Source organism: Melospiza georgiana, chromosome 3 (genome assembly GCF_028018845.1).
Source record: "Melospiza georgiana isolate bMelGeo1 chromosome 3, bMelGeo1.pri, whole genome shotgun sequence".
NCBI classification, from domain to species: domain Eukaryota; kingdom Metazoa; phylum Chordata; class Aves; order Passeriformes; family Passerellidae; genus Melospiza; species Melospiza georgiana.
Window position 1 is genome coordinate 103,105,046 of NC_080432.1, and position 25,678 is coordinate 103,130,723.

The 25,678-nt window shown below is 37.1% G+C and overlaps 1 protein-coding gene across 6 annotated transcripts in view; it reads left to right on the forward strand.

The window, feature by feature from the left end:
* Window positions 1-25,678, forward strand: part of SNX14 (sorting nexin 14) — a 45,558-nt gene that overhangs the window by 16,042 nt on the left and 3,838 nt on the right. For 4 of the 6 annotated variants that reach the window (XM_058020009.1, XM_058020012.1, XM_058020013.1 and 1 more), the window contains exons 7-28: window positions 271-355; window positions 2,600-2,756; window positions 3,033-3,108; window positions 3,948-3,992; window positions 4,077-4,157; window positions 4,302-4,416; window positions 4,812-4,967; window positions 5,252-5,376; window positions 6,422-6,480; window positions 10,011-10,037; window positions 13,645-13,777; window positions 14,440-14,641; window positions 15,574-15,657; window positions 15,794-15,894; window positions 16,181-16,292; window positions 18,042-18,082; window positions 18,253-18,372; window positions 22,559-22,682; window positions 23,231-23,395; window positions 24,432-24,527; window positions 25,233-25,324; window positions 25,479-25,535. In XM_058020009.1, coding sequence (XP_057875992.1) covers window positions 271-355; window positions 2,600-2,756; window positions 3,033-3,108; window positions 3,948-3,992; window positions 4,077-4,157; window positions 4,302-4,416; window positions 4,812-4,967; window positions 5,252-5,376; window positions 6,422-6,480; window positions 10,011-10,037; window positions 13,645-13,777; window positions 14,440-14,641; window positions 15,574-15,657; window positions 15,794-15,894; window positions 16,181-16,292; window positions 18,042-18,082; window positions 18,253-18,372; window positions 22,559-22,682; window positions 23,231-23,395; window positions 24,432-24,527; window positions 25,233-25,324; window positions 25,479-25,535 — 2,253 coding nt within the window. The remainder of the gene's footprint in view (window positions 1-270; window positions 356-2,599; window positions 2,757-3,032; window positions 3,109-3,947; window positions 3,993-4,076; window positions 4,158-4,301; window positions 4,417-4,811; window positions 4,968-5,251; window positions 5,377-6,421; window positions 6,481-10,010; window positions 10,038-13,644; window positions 13,778-14,439; window positions 14,642-15,573; window positions 15,658-15,793; window positions 15,895-16,180; window positions 16,293-18,041; window positions 18,083-18,252; window positions 18,373-22,558; window positions 22,683-23,230; window positions 23,396-24,431; window positions 24,528-25,232; window positions 25,325-25,478; window positions 25,536-25,678) is intronic. The other 2 variants (XM_058020010.1, XM_058020014.1) reach the window with 1 other exon arrangement.

Genomic DNA, 25,678 nt, shown 5'->3' on the forward strand with positions numbered 1-25,678 from the left:
TTTATTTATTGCAATGAAAAATTCGTAATGGGAATGAGTTGGCAATAAATGTGTTAACTGTGTTGTTTATGGCATTTAGTTCTGTGTGTTTTTATATACCTTGGACACTGTCAGCTCACCTAGAGAATTTTTGATTATTTCGTAATGGTTTATTTTATGGTTCAAACCACAGCATATAAGCAAATTACTGTTTGATGGTTGTCTGTAATAAATTTTTGGGGGGGGGAGGGGATAGAACAGTTTTGGTTTGATTTTGAAATTATTCTTTAGGTGGACATTCCAACGGTTGTAACGAAGAAGATGCTTAAGGCAGCAATGAAACACATTGAAGTAATAGCCAAGGCCAGGCAAAAAGGTAATGTCAAGACTTAATATGTTGCCAGTTTCAAAGGCCAGGTATGAATATTCTTTTATGCATGTTTGAGATTATATTACTTTGTCTGTTTATCCTTATGGCCTCTTTTTTTAAAAATGAGGTCCTTTTGAATTTTTCTTCTGGTGAGTGCAAAGGCAAATAGGGAAAAAGTACATAATTGTATTCTCTGTTTTGATTTTTATTGCCTCAATAAAAATACAAAATTTCTCTCTCTGTACAGGGGTGAACAGGAATATGGGTTTTGTCTATTTAGAGCAATCAAGATCATTTAGGAATGCTTCTTGAAGTTTTTCCTTTATGTTCCAGACGAGTAGTTGTAGATGAAGGGATTTGTACATCTGTGCACTGTACCTCATAGCTCTTATAGATAGAATGATTTGAAATCTGCATTAATGAAGTTGTAATATTGAAGTTGAAAAGCCATGGAGAGACTTTGAGCAAAAAGTCTCATAAAAGCATATTTGTTATCCAAGATACTCTTATCTTCACAAGCCTAATGTAAAAATTGTATTTAAACTGCACATAGAAGAAATAGTTGGAAGCACTTGCTGTTGCTATTATTTTTCCACTGGCTTTGTTCCACAGTGCTGTATCTACTAAATGTGGTTTCATTCAGTTTTTAAGTGTTGATGTTTACTTTAACTGGAGTCATGAACTTTTCTTCTTTCCCTCCAAATGTCTGCTTGATATCCATAAATACATGTCATTGGTCCTGTGAGTAGTGTTAATGATTAAGATGAGTAATGAGACATAGTTTAATCATGTTGGATGTCTTTCATGGCACAACAGCAATTTCAAGATAAATAATCTTGAAGTGCTGTTTATGCCAAATTTCATGTTTCCTTTGATTTCTACCAAGGAGTTGGAAACACTTTCTTTAGCAGTAAAGAACTGTATTTTATATGTACAACATTGTAAATATAGCCATTTTTCTCAGTATTAAAAAAAAAATAAAAAATTGTTTCCTAAGGGTAGATATGTGAAGCAGCAACTGAAAATTACTTTTAGTAGCACTTTCTAGTAAACATTGCTAAAGCAGCCATCACAGTACATGGTTCAGAGGCAGCTTTCAGACCCTGCTTTGGTTGCTAGTTGAGCCTAACCTTTTCTCCTTATTTTCTAAATCCTTTTCAAGTGGATTGCTTTTAGGAGGTATTTCCTTTTCTCCTGCTCTTGTTACCCTTACCTCTCTTAATAATTCCTATTTGCACAGACACCTCCACAATTCATTACCTGTCCTCGCTAGAGGCTGCATTCCTTCTCTCTGCTTTTAGCGACACCAGCTAGGCAGATTTACCAGGTGATGTATATTCCTGCATCCCCTCTGTCAGCTGATACCACTCATGGGTTTTGGCTCTGAAAGCCAAGCCAGCAGGCTTCTCTCATATGCTGGGAATAAGCTTTAACTTTGAGGGTATCTGAGGAATATATTACATGCCTCACTATGCCTGGTGGTGGTGTTGGCATGAGGCTGTGCCACATTGCTAGTTCAGCTAGGTGTGATTTATAGCAGCTCAGTTCTTGCCTTTGAAGTGATCTGAAGAAATGGAACATTGTTGCTTCTAATTAATATCTATAGTTTTTAATCTGATAAAGATGTATTCTTTCAATTCCACCGTAATTTAGGAGGCAGTACTCTAGCATATCCTCCTGAAGGTTTTGGCTTGTTTCACCCTGTGTTTAAAATGTATGCTCCTTCACATTTGTTTTTAAATGTTCTAAGGAGGAAACAGATACTACAGGGTTGAGTAAAAGTTTACGTTGATTTCAGATTGTGTCATAGGCCAAAAACAATGGAGATCATGAAGAAGGTCAGGAAAAAGGCAATTAGAGGCAGACTTTGCACAATGCCGTTTTTTTGAGAATCCAGATGCTGAGTTTTTATATTTAGTTTATATGTGTATATAAACTGAATGTATAAATAAAAGTTTATATTATTTTATATATATTTATATATAATGATAAATGAGAAAGCATTCTGGATACTATGCAAACTGCAATTGTTTGGTGAAGGAATTCTTATTTCAGTGTAAGGTTTTATTTTTACATAGCATGGCTTCAAAGTCTAAGCCAAGGTTCTTTCATAAAATTTCAACATTTTATCCCTTTGGCAGTTGTGTGTGTACTACAAATACTAACTTTTTAGCTCAAACAACCAATTATCTTTTGTTTACCAGTAAGAAAAAGCTGAAGCAACTCTGTGATGCTGTTTTTTACTTTCAGTAAAAAGTGCGGAATTTTTGCAGCAAGCTGCTTTAGAAGAATATGGACCAGAACTGCATGTTGCTTTGAGAAGCCGAAGAGATGAACTTCACTACTTGAGAAAACTTACTGAACTTCTTTTTCCTTATATTTTGCCCCCAAAGTCAACAGAGTGCAGGTATATAAATTACTTAGAATTGTGTTTAAAGTGTTTCCATATTATGTAGTACAATCATTTTGGAAAATGAAAGAATGAACTTCACAGTCATCTTCCTTCTTACCCCTTTTTTATGATTTTTTTTTTGGATTGGTCTTAAAATAGCTTGCTTATGGTATTATGAAATCCTAAAATATTTCCCAGTAGTTTATGACAGAATTGGAAACTTCACTTAGAAATTTAGGTAATCTAATATTGCTTTGGATTTTTATTTTCTTTCTTCTATTTTCTTTTCAGATCCCTGGCCCTTCTGATTAGAGAGATTCTCCCTGGTTCAGTTTTCCTTCCCTCACTGGATTTCTTAGCTGACCCTGTAAGACTTTGGAGCACAAGAATAATCTTAATTTATTCAAAATTACTGTTTACTTGCTAAGTATGTTGTGGTAAAGCAAATTATGTGCAATGACTTACTTGCTGTGCATTTTGACTAGATAAAAGAAAAAGAAATATCGTGGCCAATTTTTTTGTTTGTTCATATGAATTAACTCACTGAACTGACTGAAATAACAGTATTGGTGTGGTCTCTTAAGAATGCATTTTTCAGTAAAGGATTACAGCTGCTGTCAAATGGGAGGATGCTGTGCTAAATGTAAACATCTACAAGTTGCTATTGCTACATTTAAAAAGGGCTTGATTACTTGGACTCTAGCTCTGTGGATCTTTATAGCAGTCTTAGTAACCAGCATTTTTTGCAACTGTATTGAAATCAGTTTTTTTCCCTCAATTCTGCAAATCAGAGGGCATTTATTTCTGAAGCTGCAACACTGCCATCCTTGTATTGATATATACATGTATTTTAATAGGCAGAATGACAGTGCTTATGCAGGCATCACCAGGCTGCAAACAGAAAGTACTGTAGGGTGGAAGTATTTCTAGTTTGTTAGATCTGCACTTAGAGTAAAAACACTTTGGAGGCCTTTCTTCCACTGGGTAAAGAATATTTTTGTGCAGGTCTTTTCAGAAATTCCCTGACTTGTAAAAACTTGAGACCATTGAAGCTCAGTTCTCAAATATGTATTGCCAGGCTTTGCTTTTTTAAAAGTATTAATATACTCACATTTAAACTGGGTAAAACATAGCATTGAAATTATTTTAATCTATTTTGTTGAGTTTCTTTAACCATATTCTTATTTATTGTGCTGTTTCTTGCAGGATACTGTCAACCATTTACTGCTGATCTTCATTGATGATAGTCCAGTGAGTACTGACAAAGTTAAAACAGTGGCATTTTGATCACCCATGAGAGAAGCTTTCTTACCCAGTTGTCATTTTTTTCTGCAGCCTGAGATAGCAACTGAGCCTACTTCTTCATTGGTTCCATTCCTTCAGAAATTTGCCGAGCCAAGAAATAAAAAACCATCTGTAAGCAAAGGCAGCATTTATTTCCTTTCCTGTTTTGAACAAGTGTTTTACTTTACCTGCTGATTTTGTTCTACAGCTCTTTGTGTTATTTATGTGCTGACTGCAAGTTTGAAAGTTGACTGACTGCATTTTTAACCTACTCAGGTACTGAAACTGGAGCTAAAGGAGATCAGAGATCAGCAGGATCTTTTATTTCGGTTTATGAACTTCCTGAAACAGGAAGGGGCTGTCCATGTGCTGCAGTTCTGCCTGGCTGTGGGTAAGATTACAGTGTGCTGATGTTACTTGATGATATGGAAATCATTCAGTCATTCTAATAGAACACTGCAATTTGCATCTGGGTAATTTAGGGAGAAAAAATCATTCATATGCCAGGAACAACCTCATGAATTTATCCTTTCTGTGATAAGGAGTAATTTCTTCTAATTGCAATATATTTTTAGTAATAACTTTATTAACAGAGCTGAATTATAGTTAATAAGAAGGCAACTGCCTTATTACCTCAGATTTTGAGATGTCTTATGTTTCTTTTAATTTTGAAGTTTTGCAAATTACCTACCTACTGGAAAATTAGTTGATGTTATAGGGTGCTTCAGGATGTTATTTGTTTGCCAAGTTGATCAAGAAATGGTTTTTCTTTCCTTTATTCCTCAGAGGAATTCAATGACCGAATTTTGAGACCAGAACTATCAGATACTGAAAAGATGTCTCTTCATGACGAAGTACAGAAAATTTATAAAACCTACTGTTTGGATGAAAGCATCGACAAGATCAGATTTGACCCTTTCATTGTGGAAGAGATTCAAAGAAGTAAGTTGGAATTCGAAAGGAATAATGTACATTGAAATTTAAACAACATTCTGTAATAAAGTGAAAAGAAATTTTGCTGAATATCAAACTTTTTTTTGCCAGTTTTAAAAATTATTGCTGTGCTATATTGTGCTTAATCCTTGTTTTGTCAATTTATTTATATTTTTATTTATAAAACTTGGAGTAGCTTGCAAAATAACCACAAACTCTGACCAGGAGAAAACATAAACTTTATATGCCTTATGTATATCTCTCTCTGTTCATACTTACATTTTTTTTGATAGTTGCTGAAGGTCCATATAAGGATGTTGTGAAACTTCAGACTATGCGGTGTCTGTTTGAAGCTTATGAGCACGTCCTGTCTCTGCTCGAGAATGTTTTCACTCCCATGTTCTGTCACAGTGATGAGGTAAGCATGAAAGATTGGAAGAGTAGTCTTAAAAGTGAGATTGTAGTTTTTTAGGATGCGCTATTTACAACAGTCACGTGTATATGGAACTGAAAAATATGGCTTCATTTTCCCCTTCAGTTGATGTTCTAGAGCTGGACCATTCTCAGTAGGAAAATAAAATTCATTCTAGTCCAACCCATAATCACAGAATAAAAGGAAATCTTCATGTTTTTGATGTAACATTTTGTGTATATCACAGCTATTCCAAAATCCTCTCCATCCTGTCTTTATGATTGCAAATTTGGTGCAAAAATAATCTGCCTGACAGATGTAGAACACAGTCTCTTTATTTACTTTTAAGAATATAGCGAGATTTAAAGATACAAAAGTTGTATTTAGGTTTTTTCAGCATTATGCATTCCTGCAGCTAAAAGTCTGGTGTTAGTTTTCAAGAAGATCACTCAATGCAATTTACAAGGTATTTAAGATTGTTGTCAGATTGGGTTCTGAATGCCACCTTAAGAATTCCCTGCACTGTGTTGACTTTATCTGCCTAAGGCCTTCTAGTAGGACACACTTCAATCTTAGGAGTGAGTCTGAATTCATGTTCCTTTCAGAAGTTTGTGTGTAAGTCAGGTGGTGTGTTAAGCTTCTTGCATTTATTTGAGGCAGAATATATTGATTTGTCCAGGGTACTTGCCTCACTTGGCATTAATAAAAAGAACATTTCTCGAAAATGGTTTTGATGGTCATCTCTCACATGATAGATGTAATGCTTCAAAGACTTGATTTTTTAACAAGGAGGAGACATAGATTTTGGTGCTTAATTTAATTTTTATTTCTGCTTTGTGGTTTTAATCTCAGGTTAAGTAAGTAGTCGTAGTCTCAAGTATTGATTATTGTATGGTCTGTCCTTTTCCAGATTAAAATTCTAATTGCTAGGTTATGGTCAGTTTGGATTTTCCTTCAGTTCTCATTTCCTGAATTTTGCAATATTGTTGCACAGTAGCCTTTACCTCAATTAACCTAGTGTTTCCTTTGGTACCTTATCTGTCTGCTACAGTACTTCAGACACCTTTTGAGAGGAGCAGAGTCCCCAACCCGCAATTCAAAGTTTAACAGGTAGGTATGGTAGAAATTTTAAGCGTTTTTCTTTGATTTTTAATTTAAAACATCGAAACATTAAACTGTAAGAATTTTGTTATTGCCTGATATTAATTTGACTAAATTTTTAGCTCTACTTTTTTGTTTTTAAATGAACAAATTACGTACTAAAGATGCAAGCATATTATACAAGACATCTCTTCTCTTGAAGTATTTTACATTCAGGAATTTAGAATGTGATTTAGACCTCAACATTTGAGAAGAGGGAAGGGGAAAAAAAAAGCAGTGAGAATGAGATTATGTGAAAATCAAGTGGTAATTTAATTGGCTGTGTATATGTAGTAGCATTTTAGTGGTGCCAAGCTGTATGTTCTTCACATGTTATAGAGATAGGTACAGTGTACCCATGCCAAACCAGCCTGGTTATTTGATGGGAATCTCCTCTTACTGTGGCTAGGAGGGTTTGCCACTTGTAGATCGAATGTGTTTTCTGTTCCCGCACTCCATGACAGAAATGCAACATCAGAAGCCTTGTTTCTGGGCTTGGGCCTCCTTACTTAAGGTCCAGACCCCCTTCAGGCTCCTTACAGCCTGTGGAGGAGAAGAGCCTCTCCTGTGGTGGGGATGGGTGATCTTCCACTGTAGTTTGGGCTAGGTTGATAAACCTTGAGGTCTCAGAATTTCTTGTTTCACTTTACCTTGGATGGCTCTGGCAGTCATGGACTAGCCTGACTGAATTTCTCTTACAGCCTGGCCAAAGGAAGGGAAAACATCAGTGAGACAATCTTTAATTTGGATAGGCTTTCTTTCTTGATATGAAGTAAGATCCATGGTACTCTGGAAAATGCTAATTCTTGTCCTCTTCTAGGGGAGTAACACTCATTCACTTAACATTTTCTGCTTTCATTAGAGTTACACCTGACAGTAAACTCCTGTTTCACAGCCCACTGTGAGATTTGTATTATTGGCACATACCTTTCTTCCCTGCTTCTGTTATTCAAAAATGGGATGATTGTTGTCTTTATTATGTCTCCATGGGTGACATCTTTTATGTAGTCTTTATAGCTTTTGTGGGTCCAGGACTGGAGCTTGGTGTAGTGCTGTCTCATAGTGGTGCTGGCAAACTTCTGTGTCTTAACAAAGAGGCATGGGATGAAGGCAGCTTGCCCAAACTGCATCCTTCCCTGCACAGTGCTCCTTGTAGGGTGACCTTAAAGACACTTTGGCTTCTGTTGAGGATGGCTCTGGCGTTTCACCTAGACCTTTAAATCTGCCTTCTGCTTTCTTCCCCCAAATTATTCATGTCAGAGATTAGAACTATTCTGTCATACTTTTCTTAAATCTAGTTAAAATATGAAAACATGTAGGTAACCTCTTTGGTGCTTGGCTTTTAAAAACAGAAAGGGGGAAGTTACAGGCCATTGCTGCCTGGAGTTTTTGAAATGCATCTCTGGCTACAAAATAAACAAGTTTTGGCAGCTGTTGCAGCATATTCTCAAACAGCATCCATAGCTTTACTGAAAATGTATCTGGTTTACATTTTAGAACCATTTGAATGCTCTCAGTTTATATGCTGATTTACAGTACAAGATACTGTGTGTTCCAGAAGTGGTGTCTCAGTGATTATTTCCATGAAACTATCTTGCAAGTAGTTTGCCTGTTGCTTTGGACTTTCCCTCTGCAGAATTGTGTACAGTCACTTCCCAGAGGGTGGGGAAAAATCAAGGTTTCTCACAGAATTTTTCCAGATGTTATTCCATTTATTTTGTCCTGCCTTATCTTTCTTATTCTATCATTAGTTCCACTTGAAAGTAATTACATGCAAAGGGATGAGTTTTGTTTCCCATATTTTTGATGTGCTTTGCTATGGGTACTGTGTGTGTATTGCTTAGATACTGCTGGTTAAAAAACCAGATCAAGTAAGTATGAAACCCCAGTGGAATGTACATGAGGGTAGTTTGTTGAAACATTTCCCTTATTGCAAGACAAGAAAATTAGAGTTTCTAGAAAATATAGGTGGAAAAGTAGGAAGAAGTGACATCTGTGTAATTTTTGGTTTGAATCACTTCTTTGAACTGTACAGAACAATCATAGCTTTTTGCAGACAGGACAAATAATGTGCTATGAAAACTGCAAAGGCAATAGGTGGGCAGTGCCAAGGGTTTCTGGAGTGTAAAGAAGTCACATTGAGGTTGTTCTGACAACTTGATAACTAACTGTGGTTGTCGTGAGTTTTAACTCTGTAACTGATGTTTTTACCTAATATTTAATATGTGTGGCCTGTGATAACTGATGTTTCAAGTTCTAGTTCTGCCAACTTAATTTGGGTAGCATGGAAGAGACAAGAAGAATTCCCTCTCCTTCTCTCACATTTATGTATTTATAACACATTACTACATTACTTAAATGTAGTCTGCGTTGAAAGGCTTACAAAGAAAGAGGAGCTGTTATGTAGTGTGAATTCACAGATTTCTGGATTTCTGCATATCTGTCTTGATTTTCTACATACAAAAACCACTAATCGAAATAGACACACCCTGGTCTCTCATATTAAATAGCAGTGAAATGAAATAATTTTTTTAGTTAAAGGACCATGCATAAAAGATCCTAACAATTTCAGGGAGTGGTTAGGAGAAAAACCCATGGAATTAAGTCTGTGAAAAGTTCTATGCAATGTAATAGTCATCATCATTTCTAATCTGCTAGGTTATATTTCCAGTTTCACAGTTCACACAGCCGAAGGTAGTATGTCTTCCAGTCAGATCCTTCTGTAAAACAAAATCTAAAATTTTAATGTTTTTATCTCATGCTAGTTTGTCCACAATTCACTAGCTCCAATAAATTAAAATCCTGTGTGTGGTGACAGTGTTTATAGTTAATTCATTTAAACATCTTGATTGGTTTGATGTCTGAGGCATTGATTCTATGTACCAGGTTATGCAGAATGTCAAAAATGCGTGACAGCTCTTAAAACCTGTGAACTACAAATATTAAAATTTTTAACTTTTAATAGTGGCTCTTACTATACCTAATACATATATTATACTGTATTATGTATATATATACTGTACTAATACAGAGAGAGAGAGAGCATATCTTATTACACAAGATGTACACAGCCTTTTCATTGTATTGGCCAAATTAACTTGATTCCTACATGACTTCTGAATATAGGTAGGAGGAAAAGTTAGCTGGCTATTTGGCACGACAGATAACTCTAAGAATGAAAGTTGTTCTCCATTAATTTGTGGTTGCTTGTGCTGAATCTCCTGAAGGTTTCAATATCTGATGGTTGAAATCCAAAGGCCAGGCTTGTGATGATGAGATAAGATGACACTGTTCACATTTCACTTCCTTGGGATTCTAGGTCAGGAACTCCTAATTGTACTACCTCTTTTCTTAACCTGTGGTGATGGTCAAAGCCTTTTCAATTTTATTGGGATAGGTCAGTCAGATTTGGTTTGGTTTGGGTTCTTTTGTTGTTTTGGTTTTGTTTTATTTTGATTTCCTGCTGGGCTCTGAGGTAATTTATTTGCCTGTTGTTGCAGAAGTAGCCTGAGTTTGGATGACTTACGGTAAGTCTATCTAACACTCAATAAATGTTGTGTGTTAGCTATGCTGCATCTCTCATGACTTCATCATACAACCTTTGTAACAGTAATTAACTGTTCATTTTATTTGTAAAAGACATTAATGTCTTCTCTGCTCTGAGGTGCATTGCTCCTCACAAAAAGCTTTACTCCCCATGTCCTTTTCACAAGTGTTTAGAAATTGCTTAATCGCTAATTTCACATGTTTGCATTACATTAATATTGTTTGTTGTACATTAACACTTTGCTTTTAACAGTCTGTTGTTATTTGTTTTGAAATATATTTCCAGAGCTTGAAACATTTTTTTTCTTGTGACTGGTAACTGCTCCAAAATTTCCTTTACTCCATGTCATATTGTTATCCACTTAGGTGCATATTTTATCTTGCAAGCTGTGTGATCTGGAGTGATCATTGTCTAACATCACTTGCAAATATAACCAGTTTATGATTTTTAAGCACTCAAACCCAACAGTTGTGACTGTTACAGGTTTGATGACAGCATATGCTAGTTTTTATAATTTGCTGTAGGTAGTATATGACCACTCATTAATGCCTTAGTAGCTGTCCAGTGGTTTGTTTTCTCATTATTCATGCCTCTTTAAATACATGGTATCCAAACTCAGAAAACAATCTTTTCCTTAGAATTTAACAGAGGGATAAGTATGACATAGTTTGCTCATGTTAGTCTTGAGGAGAAATTTTTCAGTTTTTCAAGCTAAGAATCAAGGTAATTAGATGCTTTTATGTTTTATGTGCCAGTTCAGCATGTTGAGCTATAACTTGCTTGATTGTTGAGCAATAAGGAGTTCTTGAGTTATAAATGCAGCTCATTGATTTTCAAGTGCAGCATTTCTCCTGACTCTGTGTAGGGAGTTTAGTCAGCCAAAGGAAATGGTAATATGACTTCACATGCATGTTGATATCTGCCTTGTCTGATATATACAACTGCTCTGGTCCTTCTTGACCCAGAGAGGCTCACAGCATCATTCTTCAGCTGCACAGCCCTGGCTCATCACCTGCCAGGGTCTGTTCAGTGCACTGAATGAGGCAGGCATCCTGTGGGAAAATGATTTTGCAGCCATCCAGGATTGAAGAATGTCACAGTGCACAGTGGACTTCTTCAGTCTGCAATTCCCTGTTACACAGTAAATGATAATTGTCATTTTTTAAATGTTAGGTATGTGTTACTTTTGGAATGTCTGAAAAAAATAAGTGTTCCAAGCTCTTGCTGTCACATCATTCTTCAGGAATGTTGGAGCCTGTAGACTCTGCACAGAGGGCCCTCCTGAGAAATCAACTATAGAATGATGGTCTAATAATGCTATAATATGGATTAGCACTAGAGGGAGTGAATTATTTTTCCATCAAGTTTTGGATGTATATACATTCGTTGACAGGTCTTAAAAAAAGTCTTGTCTCTGTTCTAAACTGGCTACCTCCTGTCATCTTTGGTCCTTCTTGTCTTGGACCTGCCCCTATCCTAGTCCCATCTTTCCTTCTACCTAGTCTCAAGGTCTTTTTCTATTTCTGCTTGGCCAGTGAATCTGTTAGATTTTCATTATGATACCTTTTGTATATATTTTTTTATAGTTCCATTTCTTTGGAGTGTCAAGTCATCCTGTTGTCAGTCCATCCATCTTTGGTAACATCCACACATTTCCATGGTCATCTAATGTGATTTGTGATCAATGATTTTTGCCAAACCAGTCCTGTGTTCTCTCCATATATAATGGAGAGTGTCTGTGTACCCTCTCATTCACTGGTGTTTGTTCTGGATTTGTCACTTCCTGTGAAGAGATTCCCATCCTAGTTTGTTACTTGATACTTGCCCAGTTCAGTGATTACTTTTTATTTCCATGGTGTAGTCTGTGGGCTCTGTGTTGGGGCTGGAAGGGTTGGTTCCTGGCTGCCAGGTTGAGTTCTGGCTGGGTACAGCTCACAGGGGAATGCTGCTTTCACCTGCAGCATGCTCAGTGTGGGGAAGAACTGGTTTGAGACTGGAGTTCTCCTGTCAAATCACTGACCTTGTGCAATCGATGTTTTTTGCTCAAACTCTTGAGAACTGCACTAGTTTTCAGAGGAATTATGAAAATTCCCTTCACGGTTAAGCCAAAGGTCTGAAATACCAGCCTTCCAGAAAAGCTAGTTTTGTCTGATGGAGGTTTGTGTTTTCTAGCCCAGTGTTGAAGCACTTGAACAAGATTCAGGCAGGGTCCCCTATGTGAAACAGCTCAGTTCAGCACAGTAACATGTAGTAGGAGTTGTTCAAGAATGGAGTAAGATTTTTCAAATATGGATTTAGATTGCAAGGAGCCAAGCAACCTTGTCATTGCATAGACAAGATAATTAAGATAGATGGTGCCAGTATGCTTTGGAGCTGATGATTAGATGAGATAGAAAAAGCAAAAAAATTGGGAAAACAGTGGGTTATTTATGCATTTTCAGTCATGTACACAGTCTGTGTAAGATTGTAAACAGGAAGGTAATTAGGAACATGCATGTGCATGCTTGGAGTCAGCAGCTGGTGTTGTCTGCATGGTTTTATGAATGATGAATATGCTTTACCTGCTGATTGCTGCGGTTCTCTTTGTAATCCCTTCCAGAAGTCCATAGTTTCTTGTTTTAAAGGAAAAAGAAACAGGATTGTTTGTCCTCCAAAGTACTAGTTGTGCATCTAATAGCAATCTATAAACTTGTTTTGAATGTTTGATTCTGAAGTTCCTGTATTGATTTTTAACTTGTCTCTCAACTGTATGTATTGAATCACCCTAAGGAACCTCAGGCTGATTCTATATTCAACAGAAACATTTTTCTTTCCAAAATTGCTAGCGTTTCTATGCAAGAAATAATCTTCAGTGTCAGGACTGGTGTAAGGGCATAAGAATGATAAAAAATCTGTCAGTGAGGAGTGTGCTTGCTGCCCGAGTATTTGTATATTTTTTAGTCCCATACCTGGTTTGTTGGCTTTTGGACGCTTTGTCATAAGTGGCGAGACTTTAAAAACTCTTCATCTTTCGGTCAGACTGGCTCTTCAAGGCAGGATTCCTCAGTTGCATCTGTTTTCTCTCATGCTTAGTCTTGCTCCTTGCATGTTCCTTTTATCTGTCTCTACTGCTTAAAAACTGAGGTCTATCTTGAATGATATGTGCTTGTAAAATTCCATTTAAAAAAATGCATCTACACTCGGTAGAAGGATAAATATTTAAATACAAGTACAAGGAAAAGGACAAAGTTAATGACCTACTTGATGTGCATGCCTGTAGCAATACCCCAGTTTCTGCTGTCAAAACAAAGTTGCTTTACCTAGCTAATTGTTTATTCTGTCATCAATTACTAGGATACTCTTTTAAGAGTTTACTCATGGTTAAGCATATGGGAATCCTGCGTCTCTTAAAAAGTGTAATCAAGAAAATCTGCTGGTTGATCAGAGAACAGATATACCATAAATGAATTTAAAAGAAGTGGAACTGTAAATATGTTGGATACCTGTTTATAGAGTTGTTTCTCTTATCTGCAAATAGTGTGCAATGGCCTAATGAGCAGCTGTAATAATATACCTTGTGTTGTGAACTGTGGCTTCTGTAATCCTAGGACCACACAAAAGAGAGGAGAATCATTTGGAATCAGCAAAATAGGGAACAAAATAAAAGGTGTATTCAAGAGTTCTGCAATGGAAGGAGCTATGTTGCCTAACTATAACTTAAATGAAGGAGAAGATGATTTTGTGAGTAGAGCCAATAAATTTTACTTGAAGTCTTTGCTGGGCTTTGGTTTTTTTTTCTTTCCTTTGCTCATTTGAAAATGTTGAATTTCTGCTTTCTTCACTGCACAGTTTTCATGTCCTGGTTTCTGATGAGGTTGCCTTATCTTCCCTGTATTCATTCACAAGCCAAAGTCACATGCCCAGTTTCTGTGCTTCTGAGCTTATTGTTTTTGTAATACCAAAAGAGAAATACCAAAAGTAGCAGTGTCAGATATTTTTGTGAGCAATGACTTTTTCTCCAGTTCTGGGTAGTAAGGCATGCACAAGACTGTGTGCATGGCTCTTCATCTGCAGCATGCCACAAGACCTTAAAACCATAAATAACATGGTGTAGAAATCACTGTCATGTTGGTCTGTGATGCAGCATTCTCTCTACAGATCAGGAGCCAATAGTCTTTTCTCCTTTGTCTCGGATATCTCCCTGAGTTAATGTTTTTCTTCCATGCTAAACAGTCATGAATAGAGCCAATGGTAGAATTTACTGCACGGGATATTGTTACCTAAACCACAGTTGGAGGACAAATGGAAAATTTGAAAAAGGGAAGAGGAGGGAGTTGGTTTGAAGCAGAGGTAGACTGGTACCAATTAAAATAAACTGGAGATCTCTGTTTGAATCCTTGCAGATTGAAGAAGGTGTTATGGTGATGGAAGATGATTCTCCTGAGGAGGCTGTTACTACCCCAAATACACCCCGCAACCTCGCTGCTTGGAAAATCAGCATCCCATATGTTGATTTTTTTGATGATCCCTCCTTGGAAAGAAAAGACAGAAAGGAGAGAATTCCTGTATTCTGCATTGATGTAGAGAGAAATGACAGAAGGGCAGGTATGCAATGCTGCAGATCAATAAAGTGTCATTTGAAAGTGAACTCAGAATATTCTAGTGTGCTGTATTCTGTTGACTCTTGCAAGTGTGTTTTTTATATGTTCTTCTGATTTCAAAATAATGGCTTGAAAGTTCTGAGGAAATGAGTTTGGGAGATAAATGATCGCATTTAACATTTGCAAGTTGAGAACTGACTCCTCAGCATGAATCAGTTCTATTTAGACTTCATGCCAAAATTTGAAATGTTCTCTTTCCAAAAATACTTATGTTAAAATTAATATTAATAAACACCTGTCATATTTTTTTCACCCATTCTGAACTTTGGAATAATGAACAACAAATAATTTTTTATATAATCTTAAAGTTAGTTCTTAGGAAATGAAAATTGTGCTTATTAGGAACCATTGTGGCGTGCAATTAGTTTACCAGTATCTGGATAGCAATGCATCCATATGGAGAGGGTGGAAACAGCATCATCCTAAGGCTACTGGGATTTATCTTAGTGAGACTAATACTTCCACAATAAGTAGAAAGTATTTAAGAGGCATTTAGTGGTATCTTTAGTGGTAGAATTAAGAATCATCAGCATTCAAGTTGGTGATTCAGCAAGTACTATTTCTCTAAATCATTTGGTTCTACATTGGAAAATAGATCTAATGTAGTCAGCCATCATTAATGTTGAAGTTATGCAGGACTCCATTGTTTAGATTGTAGTGATCCCATAAATGATAATTTCCTTGCTAGTACCATATCTGTCTACCAGTTATGCATTTTACTGTAACATTAAAAGTCCCTTGAGGTTTATGTTACTACAACAGGGGGCTAATGTCATTGAGGTTTTTCTTATGATAATCAGCATATGTTTGCTGTTCCTAATTTGTCTCCCAGGTGCCATAAAACCTGGTTTATTTTTAACTTTTTTTTTTTACCAGTTGGACATGAACCTGAACACTGGTCTGTCTACAGAAGGTATCTTGAATTCTACGTGCTTGAATCAAAACTTACAGAATTTCATGGTACGTTCTCTGTCATTTGGAAAGTCATTTTCTCCCTGCTGTGATTATCATTCATTACTTATGTTAAATTTAAAATAATAAAATCAGTTTTTACTGCACTACAAGAATAATTTAAACTCCTTGCTGTGTTTGCTAGGTACATTTCCTGATGCTCAGCTTCCCTCAAAGAGAATCATTGGCCCCAAGAACTATGAGTTCTTAAAATCCAAGAGAGAGGAGTTTCAGGAATATCTGCAGGTATCAAACAAACATTTGGAGCAAAGAATATTCTAAAACTAATGGTATAAAACTAATAAAAGAATATATGGGGGAGGGTTTGTTTCTTTCCAAGTAACTTTACAGTTACAGAAAGGATTCAAGTGAGCAATGTTAAAGTTTCACATGACTGAAAATAGAAATCTCTTGCAAATGACAATATCTGTGACAGTATAATACTCTTTGAATATCTTTTTGCTATAGAGAAATGGATTTTTAAGGTTAGTTTTAAAGTACTTATACCTCCTTTGTTCCTTTTGTTTCAAAGAAACTTCTGCAACATCCAGAACTAAGTAACAGCCAGCTTTTAGCTGACTTCCTATCCCCTAATGGAGGAGAGACTCAGTTTCTTGATAAAATGTTGCCTGATGTGAATCTTGGTATGTAATATGCTATTTGTTTATGCTGACAAATAGGAATGCTGTGGATGCTGTGATTGAATTCTGTGATTGACTGTAGTAATGAATAGATAACTCTTGTGGATGTATGAAATAAGAACTCTACTCCTTCACAGCCCCTAAAATTATAGCTCAGCAAGGAAGATAGGCTGATAATTTCTTCCTTGAAGAAAAATAAATTTTGAAGTTATGGCAAAAATTGCCTAAGTGGCTTTTGAATTTTTGTGTCAGCAAGCAAGATAAGGTTTCTCTTAATAAATTGCCTAGTTCAAGAAAATTTACGGTGTTGTCACAGATCAAATCTGCATGTGTCTGTCATTGTTTGCAGATGAGATGGCATGAACACTTACAAAACTACCTTTGGATTTTAATTGATCAAACTCCTCTTATTTTTTTATCCTTAAAACTCCAATATTTGATATTTCTAGTATTAGCTGGTGTTAAGATATTTTCTAACATGAGCTAGTTAATAGAATCTCTGTGTGTGATACAGGCAGGTCAAGTGGAAATTGAGAAGTTCTAATGCCTATTGACAGTAGTTCATAATAAATCAAAAAGGTTGACTGTAGTGTGACTTGGCTGCAGTGTAGCTGTCTCAGAATAGTGGGCCTGAGCTGGTCAGGTCACCCTCATGGCCATTCTGTCTCCATGTCTTGTGCCCCTTGTGGCTGTGGTCCCAGAGAGCCGTGTCTGAGCTGCGCTGCTGCATTTCTGCAGCTCCTGGTCACGGTGTGCTCCTGCTGGGGCAGCTCTTCTCTTGGTCTGCTTCATGAGTTGCGGAGTGAGATTGCTGTTCTCAGCCTTCAGTCAAAAGGTTTTGGTTTTGTTTCAGGTCTCCCTTCTAGATCCAACTGTGCACCCTGAAAAAGCTTATAATTATGGTGTTACTGTAATGCATTTCCTGTCTGAGACCATGCTTCACTTCCATAAAGAGCATTATAACAAGTCTTGGCATTTTGGTAGGGCTTTTTGTGAGGATGAGAGTTTTTATTGTTATCATTTGATCATTGTACATATTTTTCAGTGTAAATTCCAAATTTAATGACATGTAGATAAGAAAAATACTGCTGTAACTGTAGTGCTTAAAATAAAACTAGTCCTAGACACTTTCATTTTTCAGCATTCAAAGTTCCTGTGCCATATCCTGATAGCCTTATCAGGACCTAAGAGCTGATCTTTCAGGCCATGGCTGTAACCTGTCCAGTTTAGAAAATTCTACTCACCAGAGTTTTTGAGGCTGGTTCACCACAGCATCTCTCCATATTTGCTGATTTTTCTACAGGAAGAGGAGAATCTGAGTTGTCTTGATTTCTCTGTGATAAGTGTTTATGATTCTAGGACTAACTTAAATACAAGGAATTTTGCCTGTACTGGTGTTGAAGCAATACTATTGTTACAGTGTTAGAGCTATTTATGATTAAACTCTGTAAGAGTTAAGAGGTGGAGCTGCAGTACTTTATTGTGGGGTTTTTAAAAAGTATTCAGATTAATAATCTGTATATTTCTAAGTATATTTTCTTGAAGAGTAATAATCACTAGGTTACAAGCTGGTTATGTGCAAGACTGTTTTCATAGGGTTTTCTGCCAAATCAAAAAAAGCACGTTTTAAAATTATTGTATTTTTAAATGACTGATAGAGAATGAATACATAACATCTAGCAGAGCAAAATGTCTTTCAAATCAGACAGTGATAACAGAAAATATTGTTTCTTTCTTTCTTTCTAATTGTAGGTAAAATCATAAAATCTGTTCCAGGAAAGCTGATGAAAGAGGTGAGTGAGTCTTTCAGGTTGCCAATATCTTAACTTCATTAGCGAATTTTATGAGATTACTGAATTACAGGCTAATCAAAACTTTGTTTAAAAATTCTTGGTTTTTTGTTATTTTTGTTTTCACTTTCCTATAATTATGCATGTGACAGGTCACTCATATCTTTTTTCAGAAAGGTCAGCATTTGGAGCCTTTCATCATGAATTTCATCAACTCCTGTGAATCTCCCAAGCCTAAACCAAGCAGGCCTGAACTTACCATTCTGAGTCCCACTTCTGAAAATAACAAGAAGGTACAGTAAGTCATGTTCCTTTCCCATTTTACAGAAGTGGAGAAAACTGACCATACATTTTCTCTCATACTAGGGAGCTGTCTTAGAGCTCATTAACTAAAATTATTTCAGATGAAGCCAAACTGGAGAATGCTGTCTAGGAATGCAGACACTGAGGGTGTTCAGTCCATCCAAAGGCCAGACCAAAAGGAGACTCAGCAGTGACACACTTTCCTACTCCCCAGATATGTGTGGCATAGACTTGAGCTGTTCAGTTCTGCACTTTCACTTGTGTTGTGAGATGTGACATCTTTGTGCAGATGTGTGGCATACCAGTTCCTGAGGGAAGCCTACAAGAAAGAGGGAGTGAGACTTTCAGAGCATTTAGGACAAGGGGAAATGGAACTGAGAGTAGGTTTAGATTAGATATCAGGAAAAAATGTGTAACTGTGAGGGTGGTGAGGTGCTGGAGCAGATTGCTCATAGAGGTTGTGGATTCTTCATTCCTGGAAGTATTAGTGCCAGACTGGATGGAACTCTGGGCAGCCTGGTCTAGTGGAAGGTGTCCCTGCCCATGGCAGAGGACTGGGACTAGGTGATCTCTGAGGTCCTTTCCAAGGCAGTCCATTCTGTGATTCTGTGCAGTAACTGCTGTGCAGCAGCAAGGCACCTCACTCCTGGTGAAGGAGGTGAATGCCAAATGTCTGTTCCAGGACAGTGGGAGCTCCTGCATGGAGTTTGTGTGGGGATCTGGCAGGCAGCCAGAGAGATGAAAGGTTAGCACTTCCCGAGGTGCCCATTTGGGAGAAGAGCATGTTATCTCAGAGCAAGAGAGTTTCTCAGGTTTTTGGTAAATGGTGGTTGATTTCCAGCTTATGCTTGTATTGCCACAGTGCTCTCATGTGTCTTTTCTGACATGGGTCTGTTTATTTCAGTTTCAGCACGTTGGACTGTGCTGGGGTTACAATGCACCTTCCCCAGTGCTGCCATGAGTGGGTACCTGCAGGCTCCCTCTGCCTCAGCAGGCTGAGTAGGAAATGCCTGAAGGTCTGTCTGGGCAGGCCCAGTCAGAAATGTGCCTAATGCTCTGACAGATCTTCTGCATGCTCCTTCCTTTTGAGTGTTCCTGGGGTGTGTGTATGTTTGCGTAGTCCAAATATTGGTGGAAAGATTTCTGTTTAAAAATGTACAATGAAAGTGGGTAATCAACCCCAATATAACCAGGAGCAATTGGATTTCATCCTGTATCAGATCCACTAGAAATAAGAGTTACCAACTTGCCTAGTTAAAAAAAAAAAAAGGAACAAAAAACTCTGCTTCCCCCTCCTAGGGGCACTAGCAGGATTTCTGGTCATGTTTTGGTTCTGAAGGTCTGTAAGCAGCTTGATCATCTTCTGAGCATACTTTTGTCAGACTTGCTATAATAGGTCAGGACTTCTCAGCTGATGCAGACTTTGCAAAGATGCCAATAAAGGCGTTGTTCTGCTGGCTTGTGATGGCGTGCCAACAGCAATAAAAGCTGGTTTTGGAACACCAGCAGTATAATAAATGTTTTTGAGTAGCTACTTGAAGGAAGATGTGGACACTTTGACTGATATGATTCAGAGACTACATAAAATCTTTCTTCTTATTCTTTTGGTATCCTCTGTACTTTTTAAATGAGCAGGAAGAACAGGAGAGAGGTGTATGCCTCTGGCTGTAGATATTATTCATAGTCATGGTATTGTTTTTGTACAGTTCACACCTGTGCTGGAATGCATGGGTGTATGTTTGCATATGCACTCACCATTGAGTAACTTTTCTGTGAGGCACTTTCTATGAGCATTCATGCTTCCTTTGCTTGCTTTTCCCAGTAAGGCATGGTAGCCTATTGTACAAGGGATTACTTTGGTCTTTTGTCTTTCACTGACTTCAAGAGCTCAACTACCATTATTAATCAATACAAATTCATGGAATTTGCTCATTGTAAACCTTTTAAGAATATTTCATGGTTATTATAATCATAATTACTGTTTAATCTTAAAGACACAAATAACGACAGCATTGAGGTTTGTGGTGTTAGTTTCAAATATTAACATGCACAGCAACATGTAAAGCAAAATCCTGTGCTTATCTGAGCTGTGAGTATAATCTCAACTTCTGTGCTAGATAATCTGTTGTGTGTTTTTCACTTGAATTTCTTCTCTGCCAAGATACTGGAAAGTGTAAAACATGGAAGTAGAGGTCTAATGCCTCTTGGTATTGTGGCTGCTGCAGTGCATTGTAGATTGCATTCTGAAATGCTTTCAGAGTGTGCCTCTGCTCAAGGAACCATTGCTGTTTAAAGTGCAGCACAGATCATCCATGTATGGGGTACAGTCAGCATTCAGAAGATGCTGCTTCTGGTTTGGGGTGAAAGAGGAAATAGCACTTGAAATCAAGAAGCTTTGCCCTAAGCTGGCCTTCGTGTTTGATTTTTTAATAGGTTACCTACCAGATTGCTGTGAATGATTTAGTTTGGCCTCCAGACACTGAACCTGTGTCTGCATTGCATAATGGGCTGCTTTGAGTTGGCTCAGTATGTATCACCTTTGTCAGGTCGTGAGGTGTGTCTAAAAAATAAAGGAGGCTCTTGTTAAGTTACAATACTACAGCTAAGGTTTTTCTGCTGTTCTGGTGTCAGTATTATGGAGGATGTAGACTTCAGTTTATATGGAGTTTTTTAAGCAACCTACCAGGGATGCTTCCATAAAGTAGGTGTGAATAATTATGTGTTATGCTTAGGTTTGTTACATTCCTGGATACCAGACATCCACCAGTGCATTAGCCATATTTGCCCTTCTGTGTAATTTATGTAAGAAGTTGGTGTTGTTTAGTTTGACTGAACCTTGTGAAGGTAATACCAGCAGCTCAGCATTTAACTAAAGAGAGGGCCTGAAGGAGTACAGGTCAAAAACCTGACTCTTCCCAGATGTCCTGATGTAATTTTTCCTAAAAGTGCAAAGCATTCTGTTTAGAGACTTGTGTGATGTTGTGATTTGCACGTTTTTGGCTTGGTTTATTTTGGGGAGAATTGCAGTACATAAAGTGAACCATATATAAACAAATTACTTCCTGTTCCTTGGAATTAATGCTATTTTGGGAGTGGTAAAAAAAACCTGTCTGAGTGGCAATCACCTCAGCTTAGGCAATTCTATGATTATGTAGCATTTGCTTCTAGTTCCAGGATTTTTTTTAGAACCCTGGCATAAACTTTTGAACTTTCTTTTCATAATACGGAGTACCTTGTATAAATCCTATTTTATATCTAGATTAACTATTTTGGGGGTAAGTTAATTTAAAATAAACTGCTGGTAGGGATTGCTAGATATTAAACATGGAAAGCATTAGGATTTAGATCCTGATTTTTCCTTTCCTTCTCTTAAGATTCCCAGACTTGGGGGCAGAGGAGGCAAGGATTGCTGCCTAGGTGATTTGGGACCCCTTTTGCTGTGCAGGGAAGAGCCTCTTGGAGTTTTGCAAGAATTACAGTATATTTTCAGAAAGAACCGAAGGCAAGGAAATAAAGGGATCAGGGAGGAAGGTGATAACATAGGAGAATAGAAGGCTAAAAGAATATAATTGAGAAATTAGATAAATGGAAAGAAACCTAAATGTTAGTTCATGAAGATTTTACTATAAATAATTAAACTGGCAGGGCAAAAAGGTATTTCTCTGTGTAAAAATTTGTATATTTGGTCTAGAAATCATTGTATTTATTTCAAGTGGAAGCCAACAGGAACTTCTAGTAGTACTTTGTTGTTGTAGGCTTCCCTTGTGATTTAAGGCAGACAAACTCTGTATTGTCTTAGCCCCTCATTTTCAGAGCAGGGTGCATCAAGGAAATCAGAGCCTATGACAAAAATCTAGATGCATACAATCATACAATTGTTTAGGTTGGAAGAATGTAGTGGGAGCAGAAAAGCTCATGAATTAATGTCCCTGTGCTGATTTGTTGTGAACCCAGGTATTTTGGTTGTTGTCTATCTTGGCAGCATGTGATGTGCTCTTTATTGGAAAGTGAAGCATTTTAAAAAACAAAACCAGAAACAATGAAACAAATCAACACCCCTGATCAGTTCCTTGAAAGCTCTGGAAAGAAGCTGCTTCTATAAAAATAAACCAATCCAAAGAACTGGCTATCCTTTTGCCTTTGGATGCAGTTTCAGTCTTATGTTTCTGTTTTTAGCTTTTTAATGATCTGTTCAAGAACAATGCAAACCGGTCTGAGAATACAGAAAGGCGACAAAATCAGAACTACTTCCTGGAAATGATGACTGTAGAAGGAGTCTATGACTACTTAATGTATGTTGGTAAGAAGTGATTTCTCTTAATTATTCATATCCTTCATGACAAATACAAAGTTCACAGTCTCTGGTAAGAAATGAAATCCCATTGTAGCAGTCATATATAACTCAACACTTTCAAGCTAATATACAACTTAGTGACATGGTCATTCCTTAGAAGACTTTATTAGAAGACTTAATTTATTTACTGTGGTGCTAAAATGTCATTTATCATTCATCATTGCTTAGTTGCTTTGTTATGTCTCCATCTTTCTGCATCTCAGGAGTATGAGTTTATGAGAGTAGGTCTCATCCCTTTTCTCAGGCCTACCTAGGCTGCTGGTAGACTCTGGGAATTGGAATTGTTAAATTAATAGAAATAGCTAAAGGAAGTATTTGATAAGCACTGTGGAGAATGCTGATATTTTCAGTGCTGCACTAACAAAACTGAATTTTTGTTTTCATGCTTGCAGTGTTGTTTTTTTTTCTTTTCTTTTGGATAAATGATTCTTTTAGCATGTATAGCAGGAGACCCTCATGTGTTACTACTCATAGATGTTGCTGTGACTTTGCAGGTAGGGTAGTTTTCCGCATTCCTGACTGGCTGCATCATCTCTTGATGGGAGGAAGAATTCTCTTCAAAAACACGTTGGAACTCTACACAGACTATTACTTGCATAACAAGTTAGAACAGCTGTTTGAGGAGCACCGGTTGGTTTCTCTGATAACACTACTCAGAGGTCAGTAATAGTTACATCTTTGATGGCAAAATATTGCTTTAGTCTGGTGTTTGAAATCCCTTCAGTGAAGTTTCCAAGTGCTAAACTTTGCAATGCTGACTAACACCAGTGGAGTATTGAAAATCAAGTGGGGCTGGATTAACTTCAGAGCTTGTTGTGGAAAGATGTTGAGCTACCTATGTTGTCAGTGATGGTTACAGAAAGTATTATGAATAGCAAGAAAAACAGAATAAAGTAGTTTAGTGCATCAATGCAAATGTTTCATGAAGTTGTCAAGTTATTTCACTTGTGTACTAAATCAGTCTTTTATTGTTAATTTTTTGGTTCCCTTTGTTGTGGTCAGCTCTTGAGAGGGCTTGAGTGTTCCTGACCTTCAAATAAGGGAAGAGGAGAGTGAAAAAAAAATTTTTAATTGCCTCACAACTGTAGAGTATTACGTGACTGCATTCTGATCCAAACAATGCATCTGGCCAAAACTCTGGATTCAGGACAGCTCTCTCCTTACCAAACCAAAAATGAAGCTTGTGAAAGGCAAAAAAGGAGTGCAGTAAGACTTCCAAAGCCTAAAACCAAAACTGAGCACCCGTTACTTCATATTAATAGCAATACTTGCTTCCTCATTCATAGCTAAATTTGAAGTTTTTGACAGTTCCAGACAGTGTTTTAGCACAAGCTGTAAAGACTGCTTATAGTTTTGAAAGCATAGGGGAAATTGTGATTAAGGAGATCATAACTAACCTAAAATGGAATTGATCCAAACTTTAAAGAGAATTCCTTAAACTTTGAAAAGAATGGAAACAAACTGTGAAAAGGTGATTGTCCTTCAGATGGGATTGTCCTTCAGATGATGTCCTTCATTCTGGGTTTGATCGGGCTAATGTAAGCAAAAAGTATGATCTGACAAGACTAGAATTCCCTTCTAATCAACACAATACAGAGAAGTTCAGTTTTGAAGCCACAATCCGGAACACATTTCTGTGTCAGTGATGTGTAGCTGCCTAAAGATACATTTTTTTTCCATGTGTCTTCTCTGCAGATGCTGTGTTCTGTGAGAACACTGAGCCTCGCTCTCTCCAGGACAAACAGAAACGAGCAAAGCAGACTTTTGAAGAGATGATGAAATACATTCCAGGTTCTGTATTCCATGACTGCCTGTATGAGTGTGGTTAATTATTCAAGCAGATATTGAACCCAGATACAGTCATATACTGTCTTTCCAAATCAAATAATACTTGGGCTGCTGAGATTTAAGTTTACTGGAATACCAGGTGTAAAAACCCAGCAGTTGAGTTTTGTCATTTAACTGTTGCTGACTAAGGCTGTAGCATAGTGATTATTTAATAAAGACATGGTGATGGAAATCAAGAGCTTTACATATGTACTTAGTACTGTAATTTTTCATCTTTAGAATGTTCCTATGGTTTGTATTTTATACAGATGAAAACTGTGTTAAAAAAAGGGCATATCATTAAGCTGGAAGGTACATCTGAATCCTTGCACGGTATAAGCTAGGAAAGAGGGGCCCATTTAATTGAAAGTAATGTTTAAAAATCCACTTGTGGTTTATTAAACAGTGCATTAGAACAAAACAATATTACAAATACTACAGAAAGTGTAGTAATTATTTAGGTGTGGAGCCCTGAAGGGAAGGGAGGAGAAGATGAACCCAGAAGTGTGGGGTTTTTTTCCATTTACCATTTGAGACAGAAAAGAAATTGAACTCTAATTTAAACAGTTTTTTTTTCTTATTAATTAATCAAGTTCTATAACTGCATCATAAAGCTGCTTTGCAGTACTTCCTCATGATTTGTATATTTGTTTTTGTAATTTGGTCTAGATTTAATAGGCAAGTGCATTGGGGAAGAGGCTAAATATGAAGGCATCAGGCTTCTGTTTGATGGACTGCAGCAACCAGTGCTCAACAAACAGGTAACTCATAACGTGTGACAAACTTGCCTTCTGGCGCAGGATTTCCTAAAGTGAATGATTGATATAGCAGAGGAGTGGGCTCTTACTCAGAACCAAGAATAAAAAGCAGTAGTTTTGCCTTGGAGTGTCCTTAATTTTCTGTATTTTCTTTTAGTTAACTTATGTTCTGCTGGACATTGGGATTCAAGAGCTCTTTCCAGAGCTGTGTAAGGTATGTGCTCACTCCATTCAAGAACTGCAGAATTCTTCAAGCTGCTACTGAGTCTGATCCCTGGTGCATTTTTGCAGTTGTTATTACTAATATTAATTTTTAATTTTGGGGGAAATTATGTGTTTTCCAGTATGTTGAAATAA